Here is a 26175-nt window from a genome sequence, read left to right as displayed (position 1 = left end):
ATAATGGAAAAATTTATTCCACCAGTGGATATAAAATAAAATCACAAACTTCAGTTGACTATGGGTGCTTTCCAGTAATCAACACAGGCGACACTGTGTTACACAGTGTCGACACAACTGCTTTCCAATTATGACCCAAGTCGACACAACTTGACACAGCTCAGAAGCAAAGTCGGGCTAGTTGTGTCGAAAATCAGACTTACCAATTTCAGTAACTTTTAAAATTTTTATGTTTACAGAACTGGACGTATACGTATATATATACGCTATTATGTAGTATTGTAGTATTTTCTTTTCTGTTTATTTTCTAAATATTATAAATAAAAAAGAAAATGAAGTGCAAACACTGTGACGAAATAATTTCACTTGATGATGCTGCACAGCATTCATGTTTTGTTGGGCAAGAAGTATTTATGGATAATGAAAATAATTTATTTGCAGAAAACATAACCATAACATTAGATAAACAACGTAAGCATCATTTTTTTCTAGAAATATCAAACTTTTATTATTAATGTTTTAAGAGATAATTTTCAAAATTAATCATTAAAAAACTTTATTTTATTTTTGTTAGTTTATTAAGGAATAAGAATATTAAGAATTAGTTAATTATATAAATATTTTTTTATAGCTGCTGTCTGGGATAAAAATGCTACTCTAGCACTTCTTAGTCTATATGAAGCCAAAAAAGATATGTTAGATCATCCAAAAAAGAAAACCAAAATATGGGAAGCTATAGCTGTTGGCTTACAACAAGATTTCGGCATACAGGTATAAATGTACAAATTGTATAAAGATTTCCTGATAAATATATTTATAAATTTTTTACTTATATAACTGTTAAATTGTTCATAATAACTCTAACTTTTTGTATTTTTTACTTATTCTTTACTTTATTCTTTTTATATACTCTTTACTAATAACTTTGTATAATTTTGTATTTTTCAGATGTCTGCAGATCAAGTGCGCTGGAAAATAAATGCTCTAATAAAAAGATATAAACAGTGTGTTGACAATAATTCTAAATCAGGGAGAAGCTTAATGACTTTTGAATGGTTTGATCAAATGGATGAGATCTTTGGTCAACAAAGAAATGCTGCTGCGGAACATACAGTCACATCAAAATTTTCTCAGTTAACAAAGTCTACAACTTCATCAGCACAAAAATTGTACTCAAAAAATCATCTACTTCTACAACAAGTATTTCAAATGAAGCTGTTTTGTTGGAAAATTGTTCCAATAAAAATGTACAGATTTCTACATCTAATAATCCTACAATAAGTGAAACAAATATAACAAAACGTCCATAGCATGGAAGTGGTTCTAATATAGCTAAATCAAAAATTGCATTAGAAAATCAATGGTTAGAGTATATGAAGATGAAAGCTGAACGTGATAAACTTATAGATGAAAAACCAACAGCTACTTTTGAGGAAAAAAAAGAAGCTTTAAAATTAAAAAGAAAATATATTGCTCTAAAAGAAACAGAAATTGAACAACGTAATAAATATTTTAAAGCAAAATTAAGAGAAAAAGAAAACAGGTATGCTCAACAATTAGCTATAGAAAAAGACAAATGTAAACTTCTGAAAAAATTACTTAAAAATGAAACTTCAGACTCAGAATAATTTTTAGAAACTTACATATAACATTTTGGTTCAAATATAATTATTCGTTCTATTAAAAATATCTAAGGCCAGATTTAATTTTAACAAAGTTTTTATTTAATTGCATTTATACATGCATCTTTTTTTTGTGAATAAAATATATTAATATATTATGAATAAAATATATTAATAAATCTTTTATTTTAAAAGTTATTTAAAATATATATGTAATAAAATCTAAAAAATAGTTTATTTTATTTTGAAAATATTTCATTTAATTAAATTTAATTAAATGTTATAGTTACGATTAATATATAAGTTGATAATATGCTTAGAGAGAGATAAGTATATTTTATAGTATATAAGTATACTACATATATAGTTTATAAGTATAGTATATAAGTATATAATAATTTCTTAGAAATAAGTATACTTTTGTTTTTATTAACTATTAACAATGTACGGATTTCTTAGTAGTTACTTAGTAGCAATCAAACGTGATTGGCTCTTACTTGAGGAAATTTGTTGGTTTCAAGGTAAGAGCTAATTACATTCAATTGCTACTAAATAGATACTAAACTGTCCGTTGAGTCCGTTGAATCTGTCCAATGCAATACTATGTAATACTAAAGTCCAAAAAAATTTAGTTTATTTTAAAATTATCTTAATTTAATATTACAGTTAAGATATAATGTTAGTATATATAGTTTTGGTTTATAGATAAGCATACTTTACTTTCAATATATAGATAAGCATACTTTTGCAATAAAATCAATATAATTTTGAAAAACTATTAATATTTAATTTTAATGTATTTGTTTATTTACTTTAAATAATAAAGTTTTAGTATTATTTTAAACAAAATGTATATTATTTAAAAGAATAAGGCAATAAATACAGTTTATTTTTTATATAAAGAATTAAAACAAGTAATTTTTTATTTTTATGACGCTTTGATATATTTTTAAATGTTTACAGCTTAAAACTAATTATAATAAGTACAAAAATTATACCAGACATTAAATCTCTACATATAAAGTACAAAAAAGCATAAATGTTACTAGTATGAATTGTTACAAATAAAGAATAATACTTAAAAACTGATACTTTTGTATTTTTTAGATGTCCGTAGATCAAGTGCGCTGGAAAATAAATGCTCTAATAAAAAGATATAAAGAGTATTGACAATAATTCAAAATCAGGGAGAAGCTTAATTATTTTTGAATGGTTTGATCAAGTGAATGAGATCTTTGATCAACAAAGAAATGTTACTGCAGAACATACAATCACATCAAAATTTTCTCACTTAACAAAGTTTACAACTTTATCAACACAAAAATTTGATTCAAAATCTTCTATTTCTACAAGTATTTCTGTACACGTTCCGAATGAATCGTGATCTACGTAATGGTGTTAAGGATCAGGAAACTTGATGTCGTTTAGTAAATTAGTCAATATATTTTGAAAAGTATTTCGAGAAGACTTTTAAGATTTTTAAGTCTGATAAAGAAAGAAAACATCTTATCAATAACAAATCACATGAAGATAAAATAAACAATTCAGCATAAAATTAGTATCAATGGTCAATCAACTCAAATCAGTCTTTCAGTTTATCAGAGAAATCCTAAACTAGAATCTATCAGTTGAAGGTTTATCAAATAATATAATTTCTGTAGAACAGAAGATCTATAAACAAAAAGAGTTGAGTATATTTCACATAAATTCCACTCCTGAATAGTTAAACAGTTGAACAGCCCATTAATACGCACAAAGTTATTAATATCGATGACATTATAAATTTACAAAATATCATATAAAGTAGTAAATAAGTAATGGAAGAATGCATACATCTTTTACTTTTAAGCTTCTTATTATTCGAAAGAACAGTCAGAATTAGATTGTGAAACTAAATTTATGTTAATAATAATGTGCATATCAAGATGATCTGCTTCTGAAAATATATGACAATCGTCATCTGAGTTGTTTGTTAATTCGAAACAATTGAAATATGTACGCATTTATCCATGTTTGTCGAATAAAAGAGTATATGACGGAGCGAGAGAATATCTCCTAAAATAAAACGCACTAGTATTTTCAGGACGATAATTAATAATATAGAGAAAAGTATATACAACGCAAAGTATCGGAAGAATTCAAATAATTCAATATAATTCTAGTAACTCGTATTGAGTCCGCGAGATATTTACAAAGACGAAATATAGCTTTTACTGACAACGGCCGTGTCTTTCAAACAATTATTAATATTCAGCTTACAATTGAAGAATCATTTACTACAGGTAAATAGCTTGATTTTACAATGCACGAATGATTTACGAAAGGTGAAATCCCTTGATTCTCCACATACAAAATATTCTTACACGTGGTTGCAACCAAATTTAATATAGTACTGTACTCTAGCAATGAGAAGGAAGCTTCTCGTCCGGCCTCGCCACTGAAGGTGGGAAGGCTCGGGGATGGGATTGAAATGCCACACAAATATACGGTGTGCTCTTGGTGATCACCATCCAAACGTAATATAAAAGCTATTTAATATAGTACTTTAAGTACTCTAGCAATGAGAAGGAAGCTTCTCGTCCGGCCTCGTCACTGAAGGTGAGAAATCTCGGGGATGGGATCGAAATGCCACACAAACATACAGTGCGCTTTTGGTGATCACCATCCAAACGTAATATAGAAGCTCTCGAATGTTCTGGAATCAGAGATTGCCGTTCAGCTAAAGCACCTTAGCACATTCTCAAGATCAATGATTCCTTAAACTGAACAACGAGAGTTACCTTTCTTGTGGATCTTCGCATTGGAATAATTCCATCTCAATCGCCAGCCGTATGCCTTTATACCTCAAGGCTCTGAAATTTCCATCAATCGTCAGATCATCCGTAATGGCGGACATCCTTCAATAACGGGAATAATGGCGAAGGACGTCTCCTTTGTTCGTCCGTAGCGTATATGCTGATGCAATCTAGCATCTGATGTATCAGGTTCCTCCTTTTACTTCAGCTGGAATTCCGCTGAAATCTATGCACGAAATCGCGAGCTTTGTACTAGTATAATAAGACTACGAGTCTTTCTGACTCAGCACGCGTGACTCTTACAACGACAAACAGAAACGTAATGAATGCACGCTCGCTCAAGAAGACCCGAACTTCCGTCAAGAAACCGGAAGCCAAGTAGCGCTACCACCTTGTATAGCAGCGCCGTTCCGCGACACTATTTTGGGATATAACTAGGACCCACGTTGGTCCCGCTAGAGCCTTTCAGAGACATAATTAGTGATTCAGTTATTCTAACAGATGGCAGCACACCACTGTTTCCTAATCCTTAACACCATTACGTAGATCACGATTCATTCGGATCGTGTACAATTTCAATAAATAAATAAAGCTAATGTTTTGTTCCAATAATAATATAATTGGAAAATTGTTCCAATAATAATATATAAATTTCTACATCTAATAACCTTACAGTAAATAAAATAAAAAAAAAGAAACTTGAAAACTAATACTTAAAAATTAATTTTTTGTCTTTCAAAAAAATATAATTTTTTTTTAAGAAATACATGTTATAAATGCTATTTTATATATAAACGCTTTATATTAAACGTAGAATTATTAGTGATTTTATTTTACTTATTTGTGTGTTTATATTACTTATTTATTAGCTTCATTATTTTTATTACTTTTATACTACATAGGAAATAGCTCATTATATATATATAAACAATTGCATCCTGCGATCTACTTGACAATTAAAATTATTGAGTTCTTCATTATTCATTTCAATGTTTACAAAATCATTGTCGATATATTCGAGAAAATCATATACATCATTTTTAGCAATGCAATAATTGTGTAGTATACAAGCTGCAACTATTGTATTAGTAATGAAAGATATGTCACGATATTCAGTAAAGAATTTGATACGACGAAAACGACCTTTTAATTGTCCGAATGCTCTTTCAACAACTATTCGTGTAGATGAATGAATAAAATTAAATTCCGTCTGCTGAGGTGACAAATGTCCGTTATCTCGAAAAGGTGGAACAAGCCATGATAAACATGGGTACGCTGAATTACCTAATAAAAATGTTTCACCCGGAAATAATATTTCTTTATTCATATTAGCTGTTTCGTATAAAAATGACCTTCTGAATACACGCGCATCATGAAGAGAACCAGGTTCACCGCAATATATATTTGTAAAACTCATATCTGCATTTACGACCGCTTGTAAATTTATAGAAAAAGTTTTTTTTCGATTGCAATAATTACGTGCATGAGCTACAGGTTTTATAATTTGAATATGAGTCGAATCTATCGCTTCTAAAACATTACGAGTTCCTTGTTTTGTATAAAATTTTTCACATGTTATCATAATTTCATGTTTTTGCGGCCATTTAATAACTGTGTCTACTTTTGTTAAAAGCCAAGCTATAACCCGTCGAAGAACTCGAAACACAGAGGAAATTGAAACATTAAATCTATCAGACATAGTTCGCAGTGGTTCGGTATTAGCAATATACCATAAAAAAATTAGGAAACTAACTTTTGCTGATATTAATTTCACGCCAAAAGAATGTGACGGAATGTAACCTGATAATTTTAATTCCTCAATTAAAATCATTACAGTATCCCGATTCAATCGCAAATGTTCTTTAAATTCTTGGTTTGTCCAAGAATCAACAACTTGAAGATAATCTTCAACACGATGTCTTCTTTTACCACTCATCAAATAATGTATTAATGGAAATACTAATGCATCTTCTTCATTTTCCTCTTCGTTACTTGTTGATGTTACACTACTTGTACTGTTATTGATCATATTTGATTCATCACTTGAACTCGTAGAATCATTAAGTGTTTCCATTATATAATAAATTATTTTTTTACGTTTGTCCATCTGTAAAAAATTTGTTTTGTAAAAGTTTTATTTTGTTTTTTTTTTGTAAAAGCATTAGAATTATGATTATAATACAAAATTTATTTTTTTAAAATTTATTTACCATAAACGATTAATCTGACAAATGCGCAATGTCAAGGACAATTTTTTCTTGCAGTGACCCACTTCTGGTTGCACAGGAACTTTATACACTTGTTTTTATTTTAATTTATTTTCAGAAAATAAATAATCTGTTTTTTTCTCTAATGTAAGATGGATGATGCCGATAATGAAAAATATATCGTGGCAAGCTGGACAAGTCTAGATAAATCTATAATAAGAAAATAATATAAATAAATATAACATAATAAATATAATAAAATAATAAATAAATAGAAGAAGAAACAGTGGCACCTGTAAATTTGCTAAATGTATCTTTGCCAATAATAACGTTATCCAATTTTGCAGGAAAAACTATAATAAATAAAGAAAACACGTTCACATTTGCTAGTCTAATTAAAATGCAGATGAAAATTCCTTTTTACAAATTTTCTTAAACAGTAAAAACCTTTGCTGATATAAAATGTAAAGTTATATGTAAGGTTATGTGTGTAAAGTTATTTCACTAGATTCTCTACATCAACGCGAACTAGTGATTATGTCTAAGAATTATATTGTTCCTTCAAGCACCCATACACTGTGTTCAATTGTGTGACACAGTGTCTCTCAGTGTACATTTGCTGGAAAGCACCCTATACCTGGCATATTTATTCATAAAAAATCACAACGTTTCGGTCCAGATTCGGACCTTCTTCAGGTGAACTCTTACACAGGCATTCGACAGGCAATTCGTGACAATGTTCCCGCAAGTCAGAAACCAAAGACTACGCAGAAAAAGAATTTTGTTTTTGTAACACGATCGCTTAGATATTATAAATAACATAGGAACTATAAAAGTAAAGAACAGAAGCGATTTACATGCTTAGTGCGTTGTCGGCAAAATATAACGATGTAAGTGTTAGTAAAGTAAAAAAAAAATAAATTAATAAGACGTCAAATTAGTATAAAACTAAATGTGTATATGGAGCGTGTTAGAAAGCACGTCCGTATATCGCGACTGCGGAGAACACAATTTTTGTGCAATTACTTAAAAAAAATAAAACCTGAGTAAATATTTTTGCGTGACTTTTTTACGCAACGTGACGAATTGCGAGCACTCGATATTATTAGATCTCAATAACTGCTCCACCGATCAAGTTCTAAGTAGACCCAAATAGATTGGGTTTGAATTATGTAATAAAAGTGTTTTTATTTTTCCGTTACGCCCTACGAGCGGAGATATTACGATGCAAAGTCTGAAAGTTACAATTAAGAAACGATTTTGAATACACCTTTCTTCTTAAAGATCTTCTCGGTATCAGCTTTCTGCGGTCAATATATATTGATACATTGATGATCACTATTTGTCACTACACTGATAAATCCGATCCGCTGATATTTCATTTCTTGTGACGCCCATCATAATATCGTGGCATTTCCTTGCGTGACGCGACCAAAATTCAGAATTAAACGATCGTATTTAACGATGAGAGATCAAAGACCACGGTGTTGCACGATATATATTTTTAGGTTATAACTGACTGACAGCGCGAGCGCGCTAAATGCACTGTCTGGAAATCCTCATGAGACATCCTTCGCTCCTCGGGGAGGGAGCAGAGGGGCATGCCGGACTCCTTCCAGCTAAAACCCCCGCGGGTGGTCTACTTCAGGCGTTTGTAGGGATGCACCGGTTACAAGCAGTTGCACTACCACTGGTGCACTCCCCGCCTATAATAAACGTCCTTGGCCGCTCAGCCCGCGTGTGCCTAGTGTTGGCATTTACGGGCCCCGGGCGGCGTCCCGAACTTACGTTGAGGACATCGTCTCTTAGCGGCGAGAAGGTACCACCACCTCCTCGTTGCGCCCCCCACCCCCCTCTGGGTGTTGGTGGTGGCGGTGTCAGGGCACAAGAAAACCCCGCTTGAACCCCGGCCCCCATCGCCGCAATTGATTTGGCTTAGTATATAGCCTAAGTTAACTTGAAATTAAAAATGAACATTAATAAACGCAAATTTTTTTTAATTTTTTAGACAGTATGTTGAATCTAACTATAAACTAAATGTATGATGTAGCAAATATGTAGGTATTACAAAATATTATTTTAAGTAAGTACTGATTCAAAAAAGTTATAGTGTGTGTGTGTGTGTGTGTGTGTGTGTGTGTGTGTGTGTGTGTGTGTGTGCGCGCGCGCGCGCGCGCGCGAACGCATGTGCATGTGCGTGTGTGATAATGTTATATGAGATGTTCAAAATGACCTCCTTCTGCAAGAATGTAGGCTCTAAGGTTTCTTTCTAAAAAATTCCAAACTCTGAAACATTTCCGGATTTTGCCCGTTTTCAAATTTATTAGTTATTTAGTAAATGTCAAGATTAATGGTGACCTCACCAATTTCAATGACTTTGACATATATTGTCAAGGACATGGCTCTGACTAACTCGCAAAAAGTTTTAGCCATCGATCGTTGTTTATTACAAAGTTATGAAAAAAGTTTAAGAAATATAATAGTTTGTGTCAGAGCTAAGGGAAGTAATTTGCTGATATGTGTATAAACAGTACACATGTAGACGGTGAGGTGCTACCGGCCCTTCCTCTGAAACATGGGGTTGGTTGCCACAGGGATGGTTGAGGAATGGATCTCGGTTCAAATGAAAAGTTAAAAATCTAAATTGTATAATAATAGATCTTGTTTTGCCTTATAAGCAGAAGTGAAGTGGGATAGACATCGCTTCGCGTGGAAAGTTAAAACCCGCAATGCTGTCCGGAAAACCGTCCAACGCAAAGCGAGGTCCATCATCCATCCCATCCCTGCTTATAGGGTAAAACAAGGTCTATCATTGTACAGTACAAGTTTTCAATTTTCTACCCAAAACGAGGTCCATCCCCATCCACCCTTGCGGTAGGAGGGGCGTTAGCTCCTTCCCTCACCTACATGTGTACTGTCTATACAAATATATCAGCAAATTATTTCCTTTAATATTGACACAAACTGTTACGTTTCTCAATTACATATGTTAATAACTTTGTAATAAACAACGAGAGACGGTTAAAACTTTTTGCAAATTAATCAGAGCCATATTCTTGACAATATATGTCAACATTGAAATGGGTCAGGTCTCTTCCAATTTTTTCACAACATCCTATCGATATTTTGAGAAGCTCATCGGTTTGGTACATATCACCCAGGAATTTTTTGGCATACAATCTTCCTGCTTCTGTAGCATTACCTTGAGCGAGACCATACATTAAATGCATGTCGGCTAATTCAGCAAAGGTTTAGGTCAAACTTTATAAATAGGTTTCTTTTAGATAAAAAAGACATATACCAAAAGGATTTTTAGCGACTCAAAAGTTAAGCAACTTTTTAAATATTTTTTCACATTTTTTTCGGATATAGTTCCGAATGACCTCTGCTCCCGATCGCTCTACAGTTTTACACATAACTTGTTTTTGATGTGAGGAATAAAGTACGCGCGGTCCCAACTTCCGGAAATTAAAAAAAATTTTAAACCACTTAGGGGAGACCGGTGCGGAGTCGTCACCGGGGCGGAGTCGTCACTACAGTTATCTCGAAACCTGTATGTTGTGAACTCGCTATTAATATAGTAAACACTACTTATGATGCCCATGTAACCAACGGAGTTTAGTGAGATTATGTGCCATGTTGTGATTTTTATTAAAGCAAACGTGTTTTTGGAGGTCAAAAGTGAAATTTTTTGCGCGTCAAAAATTTTTAATATTTTAAATATTATTTTCTCTCCGAATCTCGAGATAAGTGATTCTGAAAAGTGCTGAACACGAATCCAGTAAAGTTTTTTTTTTATTTTCGTTGATTTATAATATTTTATGAGCGATTAAACTTAAAATCTGTGTCCGGGGCAAAGTCGTCACCAAGCCACCGAGGCGGACTCGTCACTGTGATGACTTATCCCGGTGGTCTCACTCTATTTTTCGTTGCAAATGCGTCATTGTATTTTTTAATTGCAAGAATACGCACGTACCATTACGAAACGACTCCCGTCGACAAAGAGCAACTCAGGAAGGCAGTTCTTGCGATAAAAAAAATGAAAATAAGCAAAAAGATAAAATTAAGACAAAAATAGCCGCAAAACAATTTGAAGTCCCGAGAACTACGTTGAACGACTAGCTGAAGAAGAATAATGATGAAATAGCACACTTGGATGACGTGGCCGTACGATATCATGGAAGCTTAAAAAATCAAAGAGCGAAAATCAAAGTCAAGGAAGCAGCAGTGGTCGGATTCCGACGAGGACTTGGATAATATGTGCTGCGTGTGCTCAGAGATGACAAAGAACAGAGCTGACAAGAAAAAGTGCATTATGTGTGAGCATAGGGCACACAAGTGCGTGCGTCTTTCTTGTAATTATTTTCCGCCATCATGTTTTTAATTAATAAATGTTTCCATTTTTCTATTAAAAATAATTGATAAAATGTATCCTATTATTTTTCACGATCGAAATGATGTATTTTCATTTAAAATCCAGTCCGAGAATGGAGTGACGACTCCGCCTTGGCAGTTTTGACATTTCAATTTTTTGCACCTTTGTCGTTTTTACTCTATAGCGGTTAAACAAAGCGACGAAGCCCAAAAATGCCCTTATAAATGTTGTAGCCAAGGGTTCATTCTTTACAACGGTACACTACATTTTACTAAAATTATTTGTTTTGTTAAAAATCGGCACCGAAAAAATAGTGACGATTTCGCCCCGGTCTCCCCTACCGACTAATAAAATCGATTCTATATGATATATACAACATATAAAAAATATAATATATATAGTATATATAATATATACAGCAAAGTTATAAACCCATGTGACAATTCGTCTCGCGTGGAAAGTGTATGCGTGGAGGCAGTAAGTTAAAAATGTTAAAAAAGTTGCTTAACTTTTGAGTCGCTAAAAATTCTTTTGGTATATGTCTTTGGAAGAACAACTCAAGCCGTATTTTTAATTTAAAGTCCGAATAAATATCAATTACTTGGGTATAACAATAGGGGTATTTAAATAAGTTAAAGTTTAACGGTTTGACAGGTTATGTCGAGTAAAAAGTTAATTAATTAACTTTGGGCGCGCTACTCTTTAAGGTTATGCAAAATACGCATAAGTGACTCATTAACTTATCACATTAATCTTTGGGTTAAAAGTTTAAAAATTAACTTTTTACTCGACTTACCCCCCGACATAACCTGTCAAACCGTTAAACTCTAACTTATTTGAATACCCCTAATAACAAAATAAATCCATTTGAAGGAATTAATTTTGACGACAAAATTGTCGTGTACATTTTTATAGGCTTAGGATTTAATTGCGAAATTCAAATTTTTATTACGCCATCTACTAGTCAGAGATGCCAGAATGTAGACGTTAGCGTAGTAGAGAAGATGACGTATATAAACGCGATCGCGTATATGTGCTGCGCAGCAGGGATGCCAGATTGCAGACGCAAACAGCAAAACACACGCGCGCGCGCACGAACAAGCAAAGCAATTTGAAATTTTAACAAAAATGGCAATATCTCAAAATCAAAACATTTCCGGACTTATGTTGTGTGACGTTGCAGTTTCATTGCATGTGGCAGCGTCCCCGCTGCCGTCACAAGGGGAGAGTAATTGCGAAATCTCCAGGAGACCTAATTAATCACTTTGTTTGCGTTTCTGACCCCTTTTGTTTTATATACCTAACTTTGATTTCTCGCCGAGGCACATCTACGAGAACATCACCGTTGGAATCTGAAGAATTTAAAGGAGAGAAAATTCAGAGCGAGAGTCTGACCGTTTGAGGACATCAAGAGAGAGGCCCGTTCAAGGAGCTCGCAGGAGGCCAAGCTGAAGGAGTGCGTGATCAGCACGCTTAGCGTGTGATCAGCAAGTGACGGAGAAGGCTGTTGCAGGGTCCTTCGCGCTCAGAGGAAAATGAGATACATTGACCAACCGCCACGGCACCGACTGGACTTAGGATGGCGAGATTATCATCCCAGAGGTCTAAGGAGAAAGGGGAAGGAAGAGCCCTCCCTTCGGCGAAAGCGAGGCCTGGTTATTCGAAGCGCTCGACAAAGATTCCGAAATACCGTTACGAAGGCGTGGGTGGTCGCGAACCACCCCTCAGGATCAGCTGTATACGACACTGTAGAGACCACGGCGAACTCGCGAATTCGCCTCTAATTGGTCGCGCAGGAGGATCGCGCGCCTCCTGAGTGGACGCGCCATCGATGCAACGTATCAAGCAACGTTCACTCAATCACTTCTGGTTCGTCCTCCGGTGTATGTAGACGCGTGAGTGAAATGTCCCGGCTCAAACTATCTTAGTGAGAAGCCCAGCCCGAGCTTTCTAAAAAGCTTTGGAGAGCAGCGGCAAGAAGCCAGGGTCAGTGAATCGAGGTTGCTCCTTTCGATTGTGTAGAACTACGAACGAGCCTTACAAGCAGAGCTGCCAATTCTAGACCCCAGCCTGACTCGTAAATCGAGTGGTGGGGATTGGTGGGAATACTACGCGCGCTTGGCGGTCCGTCTTCGAGCTTCGGCTGACTTCGGAATACTAGACGAGGACAGTCACATTATGTTTTGTCTCCTTCTCGCGCGCTGAATCCTTCCGTACTACCAGTCAGCCTGGTAAACAGCGAGAAGTCTCTCGTGAACGCGAAAGAAGGATTTTTTCGGCGGTACGGCGCGACGCGACGAAATGCTCTCGTCTATCCGCGAGGCTATGTACATATAAAATTATAATTATTATAAAATATAAAAAAAATATAAAATATAAAATATAAAATAAAATATAAAAAAATATAATTAATATAATTGTATAATAGTTTTCCACGTCCCCTAAGAGGTACTATTATAGACGCGTTTTTTTTTTAAGTGGTGTCCCCCGTAGGCCTATTCCACTAAAAAATAACACTATGAAATGATCGTAGCTTGTCAGGGGGACAAATAAAATTATGTAATATATATAAGAAATTGCACTTATTGCTCGTCAAAAAGATAAATAAAATTGTATAATATAATATAAATATCGCATATACAGCTCGTCTCAGAAAAAATAAAATCAATAATTTAATAAATATAGTAAATAAGCTGTTAATATAAAAATAAAATAAATAATAAATATAAATAAATATAATATATGTATAATAAATTATATACACACGCACGCACGCACGCACGCACGCACGCACGCACGCACGCACGCACGCACGCACGCACGCACGCACGCACGCACGCACGCACGCACGCACGCACGCACGCACGCACGCACGCACGCACGCACGCACGCACGCACGCACGCACGCACGCACGCACGCACGCACGCACGCACGCACGCACGCACGCACGCACGCACGCACGCACGCACGCACGCACGCACGCACGCACGCACGCACGCACGCACGCACGCACGCACGCACACGCACGCACGCACGCACGCACGCACGCACGCACGCACGCACGCACGCACGCACGCACGCACGCACGCACGCACGCACGCACGCACGCACGCACGCACGCACGCACGCACGCACGCACGCACGCACGCACGCACGCACGCACGCACGCACGCACGCACGCACGCACGCACGCACGCACGCACGCACGCACGCACGCACGCACGCACGCACGCACGCACGCACGCACGCACGCACGCACGCACGCACGCACGCACGCACGCACGCACGCACGCACGCACGCACGCACGCACGCACGCACGCACGCACGCACGCACGCACGCACGCACGCACGCACGCACGCACGCACGCACGCACGCACGCACGCACGCACGCACGCACGCACGCACGCACGCACGCACGCACGCACGCACGCACGCACGCACGCACGCACGCACGCACGCACGCACGCACGCACGCACGCACGCACGCACGCACGCACGCACGCACGCACGCACGCACGCACGCACGCACGCACGCACGCACGCACGCACGCACGCACGCACGCACGCACGCACGCACGCACGCACGCACGCACACATATATATATATATAATAAAATTATATAATACATATTGCATAATATTAAATATTATTTCTTTTACATAGCTGTAACTGATATAATGCTTTGCTATTAAAAAAAAAAGGTTAAAAATCATTAACTTTTTGTTATTCCTGCATGTCAAACGAAGAGGGATCAGCAGCAATATCATCATCTGCAGCATATAACCGAAGACTACTTTTTTGTCTTTTAGAAATAGTAGTAATAATTTAATAAATATGGTAAATAAGCTATATATATAAAAATAAAACAAATATAAATAAATATAATATATAATAAATGAATTTTTACATTTTTACTCTGACCTATTGCAATAATTTTGACAATTTTTTCCAATAAGTATTCTAAAAAAGACAAGACACGTATTTTTTTGTTTGGATCTACGATTAATATTTTCGATAGTGTAATTTTAAAAATTAAATTTTTTGGTAACTATTTTTTAAAATGTTAACATCTGGGAAATGTTTAATCTTATCGAAAAACTAATATATACATCAAATATATACATCATGTAATTCATTTTAAACTGAACAAATTTCATCCCAAGATATTAACGTTTTAAAAAGTAGAGCTATCGAAAAATTCAATTTTTACAAAAATCACAAGTTGGTGCGATCAAATATTGATCGTAGGTCCAAACAAAAAAAAATACTTGTCTTCTCTTTTTCAGAATACTTCTCGGGAAAAAAGTTGTCAAAATTATTGCAATAGGTCAGGGTAAAAATGTGAAAATTCCAGCGACAATGTCCCATATACATATAGCGAGTGTGACGATCATGACACGCGCGTTAACGTTGAATTATGAAAGCGTTTTCAGTTGAATTGCACGTGATAAACACCTGATATGATAAACATCTGAGGCGACAATAGCTGATCGGCTGTCAAGACGACCTCAAAATCAGCTGAGTCCTCTTAGACAAAAGGACCAAAACAGTTGACTGTGTGCTCCCCATAGTGACAGTATATCTAATCTTAACTGTTAAATTATTTTGAATTGTGCTATTAGCGAACTGACGAATTTTCGTCTCGTAAAGATCAAGTGACGAATTATATATATTCAGGTATTTCTATTTTTAATCTGTTTAATTAATCCTAGTCCGCCACATTTCAGTCCAGTAGACCGCTGAATATTAATTAGAATAAAAATTACAATGCGACAAAGTGAAGCAGTCTCACGGACCGGAGTGTGGCGACTTAAGGACTCGAAAATAAGTGTGACTAGCTAGCGTTAATTTTATTTATCACACTTGTTTTATATTCTGTTTTTAGATATTTTAATTTTAACATGAAAACAATTAATAAATTCAAGAAAAATCTGAAGCCAAGATTTTCGGAAGCTTGGCTTAGTGATGAACGTTTCAAATCTTGGATTCGCAAAGTGCCATTTAATGAGCATTTCTTTCATTGTGCAATAAAAATTTTTCATGCAGCTGGTTATCACGTGTAACGAGACATGCATAACGAGACATGTAGAATCTGCGCGGCATAAAAGAAATATTAAAGAAAATACATCATCATCTATATTTAATAATAATGATAATGTAATTTCTAAAAGAAAACCATTGCTTAAACAAAATTTTAGACTGCAATGGTTAGAACTCGAACAATATAAACCATGGCTATGCGAAGCGCAACATGACGCAAATTCATTTTTTTGTAAGGTTTGTGATAAAAGTTTTATTGGTGGTTTGTCACATATCGAGCGTCACGCGAATTCCAAAATGCACAGTAATCAATTTGTAAAATGTGATACACAAATGAATGAATCAAATGTAGAACAAGTAGACATGGAATTTAACGAATCACTGTCATTTGAGGAGCATAAGAAATTAGCGGAGATTTGATTCGCTGCAATAATTGTTGATAGAAATATTTCACTCGGAACGGCAAAAATAATACTTGATTTTTTTAAAGAGACCGGGAAAAATTACAACGTTTTAAAGAATATGAGCGTGGGTCGAACCAAATGTACAAACATTATTTCGAATGTTTTGTGCTCAATAGATACGAATCGTGTCGTAAATTATATTTGCAACACAAAATTCTCCATTTTTATAGATGAAACGTCAGATATTACTAATCGAAAGAAGATGACGTTTCTCGTACGTTTTGTTAATCCCGAAACATAAAAAATACAGACTCAGTTGGTAAAATTAATTGATGTTAGTGCGACAGATTGTAGTGCTGACAAATTATTTACTACATTTAGAAATGAAATGTGGAAGCTCAATATACCTTTTAATAACATTATTGCGTTAGCATGTGACAACGCGTCTGTGATGACGGGAAAAAATGTATCATTTAAAAAAAAAACTTGAAGAGATGTGCAAAAATGTTTTGACGTTACCATGTCCATGTCATTCTGCCGCATTAGCTGCGCACACTGTGTGCAATACAATTCCTCCTTCTTGCGAGTATTTTGTAAAAAAAATTGCTTCCTACATCAACAGTAGTCCCAAGAAAACAGCAATTTTCCAGGAATTTTCAGAATGTTTTCAAGAAAAAAACCTAAAAATTTTAAAGTTAGCTGACACGCGATGGCTGTCTTGTCACGCATGCATTGAAAAACTTCTGATTTCTTGGGATACTGTAAAACTTTTTTTAAATGAAATGGTCGTAAGCGACAAATGTAAATCAGGAGAAAATCTATTGCACATTATGCTAAATGTTGAAACAAAAGCTTATATGCTGTTTCTAAAATATGTTTTAAATTATTTTAATGCATTTAATGCATTTTTTCAGGCAGTAGACACACGAATTCATTTACTGCAATTGAAATCAATAGACTTTCTAACTGAAATTTGTACAAACTTTTTAAAACAAGAAGTTTTAAAAGATTTGCCAAATATTACATTTGGCAAAATTGAAAATCATAGATCTGTAACTGATATAAATTTAGGACCCAACTGCGAAGAATACCTCCGTCAATTAATAAAGGATGGAAATGCAAAGGAGGTTACAATTGTTCGACAGAACTGTCTACAATTTTATATTACCGCGGCCGAGGAAATTTGTAAAAGATTGCCGATAAGTGATACATTTTTAACAAAGTTAAAAATATTTCTTCCACAAATAGCTTTATCAAATAACAACAGAGAAAGATTGTTTGAAGATCTTTCTTTCATTGTTAAAACAATCGGCGGTTTTGACGAAAGTGGTCTAAAGACAGAATGGTTCACATTACAGAGAAAAATGATTTGTCAAAATTAAATTTTGATGACATGTGGGCACAAATTTTGCAAAAGAATGATTCAGAAGGTAACGAAAAATACCCACATTTAAAATCTGTTGTGAATTCTATTAGATGCCAAACTCAAATGCCGACGCGGAGAGAATATTTTCTTTTCTAACAGATATCAAAACAAAAAAACGAAACACATTATCCTCAGCCACTGTAAATGCTATTTGTGTATTAAAATCAGCATTAAAAACAAGAGGGGAAACTGTTCTGAACATGAAGATTGATGTAGAGCATTTATCTTTCATGAAGACAGACAAATTATATCCTACTATTTTTAAAAGACAAAAAAGTAGTCTTCGGCTATGTGCTGCAGATGATGATATTGCTGCTGGTCCCTCTTCGTTTGACATGCAGGAATAACAAAAAGTTAATGATTTTTAACCTTTTTTTTTTAATAGCAAAGCATTATATTAGTTACAGCTATGTAAAAGAAATAATATTTAATATTATGCAATATGTATTATATAATTTTATTATATATATATATATATATATATATATGTGTGTGCGTGCGTGCGTGCGTGCGTGCGTGCGTGCGGGCGTGCGTGCGTGTGTGTGTGTGTATATATATATATATATATATATAATTTATTATACATATATTATATTTATTTATATTTATTATTTATTTTATTTTTATATTAACAGCTTATTTACTATATTTATTAAATTATTAATTTTATTTTTTTTAGACGAGCAATAAGTGCAATTTTTTATATATATTACATAATTTTATTTGTCCCCCTGACAAGCTACGATCATTTCATAGTGTTATTCTTTAGTGGAATAGGCCTACGGGGGACACCACTTAAAAAAAAAACGCGTCTATAATAGTACCTCTTAGGTGACGTGGAAAACTATTATACAATTATATTAATTATAAGTATTTTTTTATATTTTATTTTATATTTTATATTTTTTTTATATTTTATATTAATTATAATTTTATATGTACATAGCCTCGCGGATAGTAGACGAGAGCATTTCGTCGCGTCGCGCCGCACCGCCAAAAAAATCCTTCCTTCGCGTTCACGAGAGACTTCTCGCTGTTTACCAGGCTGACTGGTAGTACGGAAGGATTCAGCGCGCGAGAAGGAGACAGAACATAATGTGACTGTCCTCGTCTAGTCTTCCGAAGCCAGCCGAAGCTCAAAGACGGACCGCCGAGCGCGCGTAGTATCCCCACCAATCCCCACCACTCGATTTACGAGTCAGGCTGGGGTCTAGAATTGGCAGCTCTGCTTACGAGTCGCGTTCCCGCTCTGTTGCCGGCATGCGTTTTTGGTGTTAGTAATATTCGCCGGGAATGGGTAGTAATTTTGGGTTTTCGCGTAAGTGGTCGGCATCAAGTGCGAGGGGCCTTTTGGCAATATTGTAGGCTGGTGGGATCATAGGGTTACGGTAAGGCCTCCTGTGGAGATCATAATCGCGGGGACGCGAGAAAGGCTTCGGAGGCGGCTAGAGTGCGAGAGATCGTGCACACTCCCGCGAGTTGCTATGTCTCCGGAACGTTCGCGTTTCGTTTAGTGTTCGCGTGCTGCGTTCTGTAGGGAGTGGTCACGCACCGTCGAGAAATTTCGCGTTGTGACGTGTATTCTCTGTGTTCACGTTGAGAGTGCACCTTAGGTGTATCTGCTCGCGTACCGCATGAAGTTCGGCGCCCTTGCGCGTACTTCTCGGTCGCGTCGTATCTCTTTGTTCGCGTTTTACGTTGTTCCTTGTTTGCATGTCGCGTTAAGAGGCATCTTGGGTGTATCTGCTCGCGTACTGCGTAGAGTTTTACGTTTCGCGTGTTGTATCCCTTGTTTGCGTTAAATATTTGTGAGTATAATTGCGTTAAATATTGTCACGCCTATTTTATGTTAAGTGTTGTCGCAGATTTATGTGATCGCGTAGTGATAAGTGCTATCGCGCATTATTTGCTGTTTGTTATTGCGCATCAGGCGTCGTTGTGCTGTAAGCCATTGCTGGCGATAGAACCCCTTTCATGTAATCGCGGTTTCTGAGGTCGACTCCTTGTACGTCGAGCGTAGCGAAATATCGTACATTTCATGTTTAATTCTATCTCACGTTTACTTCTATTTTATGTTTAATCTACGTTTACTCTATCTTTGTTCAATTCCGCTTTCAATAAATCTTGTTACTGATTGTTACTAAGAAATCTAATCTATTTGGCTGTCATCCTGCAGAATTTTAGCGCTGCTCGACATCACCCTGCCCCTCCACCGTTAGGTCCCTTTGCACAAAGGACTGTCTTGGCTATCGCGGTATCGCGTCTAGATTCGTTTGGCACTCAACTATTTGTCTTGCTTTTAACTCGTGCGAGGGATCAGCTCGAGAGACTTATCATCCTTCTCTCCCTGTTCTTTTCCTTTTGATCCGCGTTGCGCTTCCGCGAGCAGACATCGTGACAGGGGTTATGCCACCTTTTATCTTATTTTTGGATTCCCAATGGCCTCCCAAGCAATTGATTTTTACTTTTGAAACACCCTATATATTATATAACATGTTATTGTATAATACGTATAAATAGGAAATAGAAGTTTTATTTATTTACTCTGTAACGATGTCATAAGCAAGTTGTTAACTTCATTGAACATTTTTTTATAGAAAATATTACATATATATCAAATTTTGCGACTTTTCTCCTCTTATTTGACTTTCTATATAATACATATAAATAATATATCGATAACATGAAGAAACATAAAATGATATAGCAATAAGACAAGATTATAATTACATACATAAATCAATGGAAAAGCTCCAAAAATAACTGCGGAAGCCATGGTAATATTTGATTTGAAAATCAAATATTGAACAGCACATCGGACATCATCTACAAAACTATTAACAATTACAAACATTAGTTACAAGTACATAATATGATACCTATATACATATATGCATATTTTTCATATTGAGTACATAAAAATAAATTTATATATTTTTAAAACATTAAAGTATAATTTTACGTATAGAACGTATCCTAATGAATAATCTATGCAATTAAATTTCATGTACTATGTCTAATATATAGTATGTAGTACACTCCGCAATATAGTATGGATTATTTTATAAAAAATGATAAGATACATAATTTTAAAATAATTATTGAATACTAATTGTGAGATAATTAAAAAATATTTTTCTTATACAATTATAATGTTTAATATATGATATAATCAATTTGATATTATTAAGGAATAATACTATATACTAATTAAGTATTACATACCTTATTATTTCTTGATGTTTTTGAATACATGTCTTTGTTTGATTTTTGTGTGATATCTGTTGCAATTCTTGTCCTAGCATTTCTAATCTTGCAGCGGGATACCAAAAGAACATGGCAATCATGAAGTCTACCGTAATACAAAATCCTGTTTGCAAGATAGCGAATACTTGCAATACGTAAAGGATAACTTTAGTATAGATACTCTCAATGGAAAACGGATACCATGCTTCCATTGGAAGGTGTATTGATAAAAACAAAGGACCACAGGAAAAAGCGATTGCTGCTAATATATAAGATGTTCCAACAAAAATAGAGAAATTTGAATAACGGTCTATATATTTTTGTATAATGTGCCTCTCATACGATTCAGAATGTTCAAGAAAATCCTTTAATTTTGCTAAAAGATTCTACACAAATATTAAAAATTATTAATAACTTCATTATAATGATTAGTTAAAGTAATTATTTTATATCTAATTGGACCATATATTACATCATTTTTAGAAATACTAAAATTTATTAGCAAAGCTTTAAATTTTATTTATAAGAAGTTCTACTTTCTTATTTTATATAAGCTTATATGCTCAAATATTACTGTTTACTTTATATATAGTGTTATTAATCTAGTATATTACATTATTTATTAATAGGGGTATTCAAATAAGTTAAAGTTTAACGGTTTGACAGGTTATGTCGGGTTAAAGTCGAGTAAAAAGTTAATTAATTAACTTTGGGCGCGCTACTCTTTAAGGTTATGCAAAATACATAAGTGACTCATTAACCTATCACATTAATCTTTGGTTTAAAAGTTTAAAAATTAACTTTTTACCCGACTTTAACCCGACATAACCTGTCAAACCGTTAAACTCTAACTTATTTAAATACCCTTAATATGTTTCTATAACATAATGATTTATTTTAACATTTATTTACATAATTTGCGATTTTTTAAGTTCTTAATATTTAGAAAACAAAATCAAACCTGCAATCGAGATCTTCCTATTCTACACAAGATTAAATTGAACAACACTTCCATCAGTGCCGTCAATTCAGACAGTGCCTTCATCATTCGAATAACATCGTCTCCGGAATAGCAAGCACCCAGAATTAACGGCGGCACTGATCCTAATACATTCAAAATACCCAGAATCCAACCGAGATCTCGAAGAAATATTTCTCGTTTTCCAGCCGTGGATTCGGGAGGCCATGTGCTCGTAAATGTTCCACAAATTTGAAGTACGTAAAGTACTTGATGAACTTTTATACGGATTAATACCATTGTCTCGAAAATCGATTTCTTGGATTTACAGACAATACATTCTATTTTCTGTGCAAGATGCAATTACACTCGGATGTGTAAACAGTGAAAACAAAACTGCAAACAATTCTAGAAGGCGCAAATCGATGCCACATTATTCATTCTTTGCGAAGTGATTAAAGAGAAAGTATAATTAATGGTATAATTTACGGACGTACAGAGATGATATGCGTGGTAAACACGCTATATAGAGCTCTTAAACGTAGCTAATATTTAACTTTCGGCAACTCTATACTTTGCAACGATCGTACATTATAATATTAAATAATTATCCTCCTATTTAAAAGATCTTACAATTTGCATAGATTGTACTTGAAGAATATCCGATGTTGATGTCTATAACAAGTACAATAGTAAATAAGAAATTTCTATGATAGAGTAACTGAGGGTAATATGCCAGTGTGGAAAATATGTGTGGGGAAACTTGTTATGTTTAACAAAGCTACGGCTAGAAGCGCTCTTATAAATACTATAAAATTGTTCTATATGACGTGAAAGTTCTATATCTGACGTATGGCATAAATTTTGTTTATTTCCTGGCAGTATTACAGTTTTTATGAGATAAATACATTTGTCAACGTCATTGGTTTTACTTTCTTAATGCTTTATGTAGGTTATTATTCAAGCGTTATACTATTTTTAACGCGATTAGTCGTTCAATTAGGATGAAAGTATTCAGTACATCGCTGATTCGTTTTACTGACAGCCGTATTGTTCAGGCTCATTAGAATTATACACTGAAGTTACATATCTTTGTAAAAAATGATCGCAGAGTGATGTTTATAAAAGCGTTTTAAAGCTTGAATCATCAGCTTTCAAAAGCTTCAAGGTTTTTCTGCACAGATTTGACTACAAACGGCGCTAATTTAAAATAGACCTTGCAAAATTGAAGAAAAAACTTCAACTTTCATAGCGTGCCCATGGAAAACAAAATTTATTCTCCAAATTTTATCAATTGTATCGTAAAATTTAACCTTTTCTTTTTAAAATATTTTTTTAATCATTGCTACGAATTAAAGATTCAACGCGAATCCGAGGATCGTTCTCGAACGCTCGTAAAGCGCCGACCGCGACTATTTACTTTTTCTTTTCTCCTTTTTTCTTTTCAAGCAAACGTTTCGCAGGTGCGGAGCACGTGATCAACCACGCGAAACCGAGTGACTCGACCAATAGAATGGTCACGAGACAATTTGGAGCCAATCGGGCGATCTATCGTCATTACATTCCTTATAGGAGCATAACACGGAGCACCGGCCGCGACCGTTTGCTTGCTCCCGCCGGGAGCCAGTGAGCCCACGAAATTCGTACGCGACGCATCGGTACGACCTGCGAGTAATCGGCGTAATCGAAAACGGAGTCAAATGTTGCGAGTGCGGGGTGCTATGTACATAGTTTATAATAAACGAACGTTGATTCAAATGAGTGACTAATCTGTGTGCCTACCCCCCTGCGGTGGGTGTGAGAAAAGACCAATTGTGAGTTGGCAACAACAATTGCGCTATCATTTTTTTTACTGAGTTATGCTTATGACAATTTAAAGTGAGTGATGTATTTTCAGATCTTTTCTCTACAAAATTTGTATTCTGCTGCCGATATTCGTATCTTTTGAAACTGCTCCGTTGGCAAAATGGTGCAAGTGACAAATTGCAATGTTCATACGGAAGTGACAAACCGCGGGGTACTTATCTCCGCTGTGACACACACACACACACACACACACACACACACACACACACACACACACACACACACACGCGCGCGCGCGCGCGCGCGCGCGCGCACGTACGCACGTACGCACGCACACACACACGAATATCGGCGGCAGAACACAAATTTTTAGAGAAAAGACCAGAAAATGCACTAATCACTTGTCATAACTTGTCAGTAAAAGAAAATGGTACCGCAATGATTAAAAAAGTATTTTAAAGGAAAAATGTTAAATTTTACGATACAATTCATCGATACAATTGATACAATAACATTCGGATTTTGTTTTCCACGCTGCACGCTATGAAAGTTAAAGTTTTTTCTTCAATTTTAGAGGAACACTTTAAATTAGCGCCGTTTGTAGTGAAATTTTCGCAGAAAAACTAGCCTTGAAGCATTCAAAAACTGAAGATTTAGCATTAAAACGCTTTTTTAAACATCATTCTGCGATCATTTTTCACAAGGATATGTAACTTTGAATTTGGTGCTTTTTAGCGTTAATTTCAAGTGGCCAATTTTTTGCTTCCTCATAGAAGAAGCTTTGTTTTCATAAATGTCGTATATGAACTTTTGGTTGCGTATAAAACTGGGTCTAATCAATCAAATTTAAAAAAAATTTTATATAAAGCTATATAAAGGTAGAGTATAGCTATAAAGGTAGGGTAAAAAAAACAAAAGAAAAGATTGTTTTTTTTGTTTTTGATGCTAATACGTTCAGAGTGTTCTAAAGCGTCAAAAAATTGCGTTAAAAAAATGTCCGTGTGTGTGTGTCCGTGTGTGTGTGTGTGTGTGTGTGTGTGTGCGTGTGCGTGCGTGCGGATTTGATGTTCGTGGTGCTCTAACTTCCGCAAATTTTGAGATATCGGGCTCAATTTTTTTTAATGTAAAGTATCGTTAAAGGAAGGTTAGTATTGAATTTGGCGATGATTGGTAAAAGGGTTTATTTTTTTTTATTTTGAATTTTTTAAGAAATGTCCGTGACTGCTCTAACTTCCACAAATTTTGAGATATCAAGTTATTTCTAATTCTATTATATTCTTCAGTTTTTTCTACCCCTATTTCATATATAATTATTTAGGATTTGATTAGACCCAGCTTTATACGCGATTAAAGGGCCACTTCGACCAAACTCCGATGAACGTAATCGTTGATTAAAGGGTTGCCAACATAAGAAAATAATTAGTATGACCATTTGTATTTTTGGCGATATAATCGTTTTAACTCAATCTTTTGTTACATATCTTTTTGTGTATTGTAGAAAAGAAAGATATGTAACGAAAGATTGGGTTAGAACGATTATATCACCAGAAATACAAATGATTAGGTTAGGTTGTGACATAGAGTCTGTGATGTGAATAATTCACGAAAATGTACTCATTCGTACGTAAAAACGGTCGCCACTTCATTTTAATTGCGATTACGAAGAACGCTGATAGGCCCGGTTGACTTCCGGTTGCCGTGAAATACTTCCTCTCGATCCTCAGCTTCGTCGCACTTCCGCTGCGATAATGCGTTGTTGTCGACCACGCTCTTTACGAAGTATTTCAGATTCGGAAAGCTTATGCTGGGATTCGGATTAACGAGGGTAATTAACTTGCAATTGCTTTTATGAAAACAAAAAACAAGAATATATATTTTGTATATTTGTTGTATATTTTGTACTCGAAGTACAGGATTACAATGGGTAACGCCCCGATTGCATCATCTCGCTTCACTCGCGATTATCGTATGAAAAACAATTTATTCCCAAAAAATATTCACTTCCGGATGTTAATTAGCTTGTAATTAAGCCTGCGAATAACGGTCACGGTCGGATACTTTTTCCTACTCGTCGGATGTCGAACGATTGTTCACGATCACTCGGATACGCGACGTGGCCCTCCCACCGAACCCGCCGCGCCGGGATATATAAACCGGCGTCCCGACGAGAAGAGACACTTTGTCTCCGCACCAGCGTTCCGCTATTTCCAACGGAGCCATCCAAGTCCTAGGGTGTCCCCGACCTCCGTCGACCGAACTCCCGGCGGCAACGGCTAAGCGGGGTCGAGCACG

The 26175-nt window shown here is 35.3% G+C and overlaps 2 protein-coding genes and 1 pseudogene across 3 annotated transcripts in view; 1 reads left to right on the top strand and 2 right to left on the bottom strand.

Annotated features, from left to right (window-relative positions):
* The window catches only part of LOC139817702 (uncharacterized), a 214246-nt gene extending 191685 nt beyond the window's left edge, over nt 1–22561 (bottom strand). The window contains exons 1-4 of one of the 2 annotated variants that reach the window (XM_071785966.1): nt 22081–22561; nt 21099–21505; nt 20608–20707; nt 19873–20350 (exon numbers count right to left, since the gene is read on the bottom strand). In XM_071785966.1, the coding sequence (XP_071642067.1) occupies nt 20207–20350; nt 20608–20707; nt 21099–21505; nt 22081–22377 (948 nt within the window). In that variant the 5' untranslated portion in view covers nt 22378–22561 and the 3' untranslated portion in view covers nt 19873–20206. Of the gene's footprint in view, nt 1–19872; nt 20351–20607; nt 20708–21098; nt 21506–22080 lie in introns of those variants that run through there. The other variant, XM_071785965.1, reaches the window with a different exon arrangement.
* Nucleotides 333–4855, top strand: LOC139817740 (uncharacterized). The gene is made up of 4 exons (XM_071786035.1): nt 333–471; nt 632–771; nt 949–1133; nt 4705–4855. Exons 1-4 carry the CDS (start codon nt 333–335, stop codon nt 4853–4855), a joined length of 615 nt encoding a protein of 204 aa, XP_071642136.1.
* Nucleotides 5518–9477, bottom strand: LOC139817816 (uncharacterized; annotated as a pseudogene).
* Nucleotides 22562–26175: the final 3614 nt, after the last annotated feature.

The sequence above is a fragment of the Temnothorax longispinosus genome, chromosome 8, assembly GCF_030848805.1.
Source record: "Temnothorax longispinosus isolate EJ_2023e chromosome 8, Tlon_JGU_v1, whole genome shotgun sequence".
Taxonomy (NCBI): domain Eukaryota; kingdom Metazoa; phylum Arthropoda; class Insecta; order Hymenoptera; family Formicidae; genus Temnothorax; species Temnothorax longispinosus.
The sequence above is the reverse complement of the archived record's forward strand: the minus strand, read 5'-3'. Positions and strand labels throughout refer to the sequence as shown.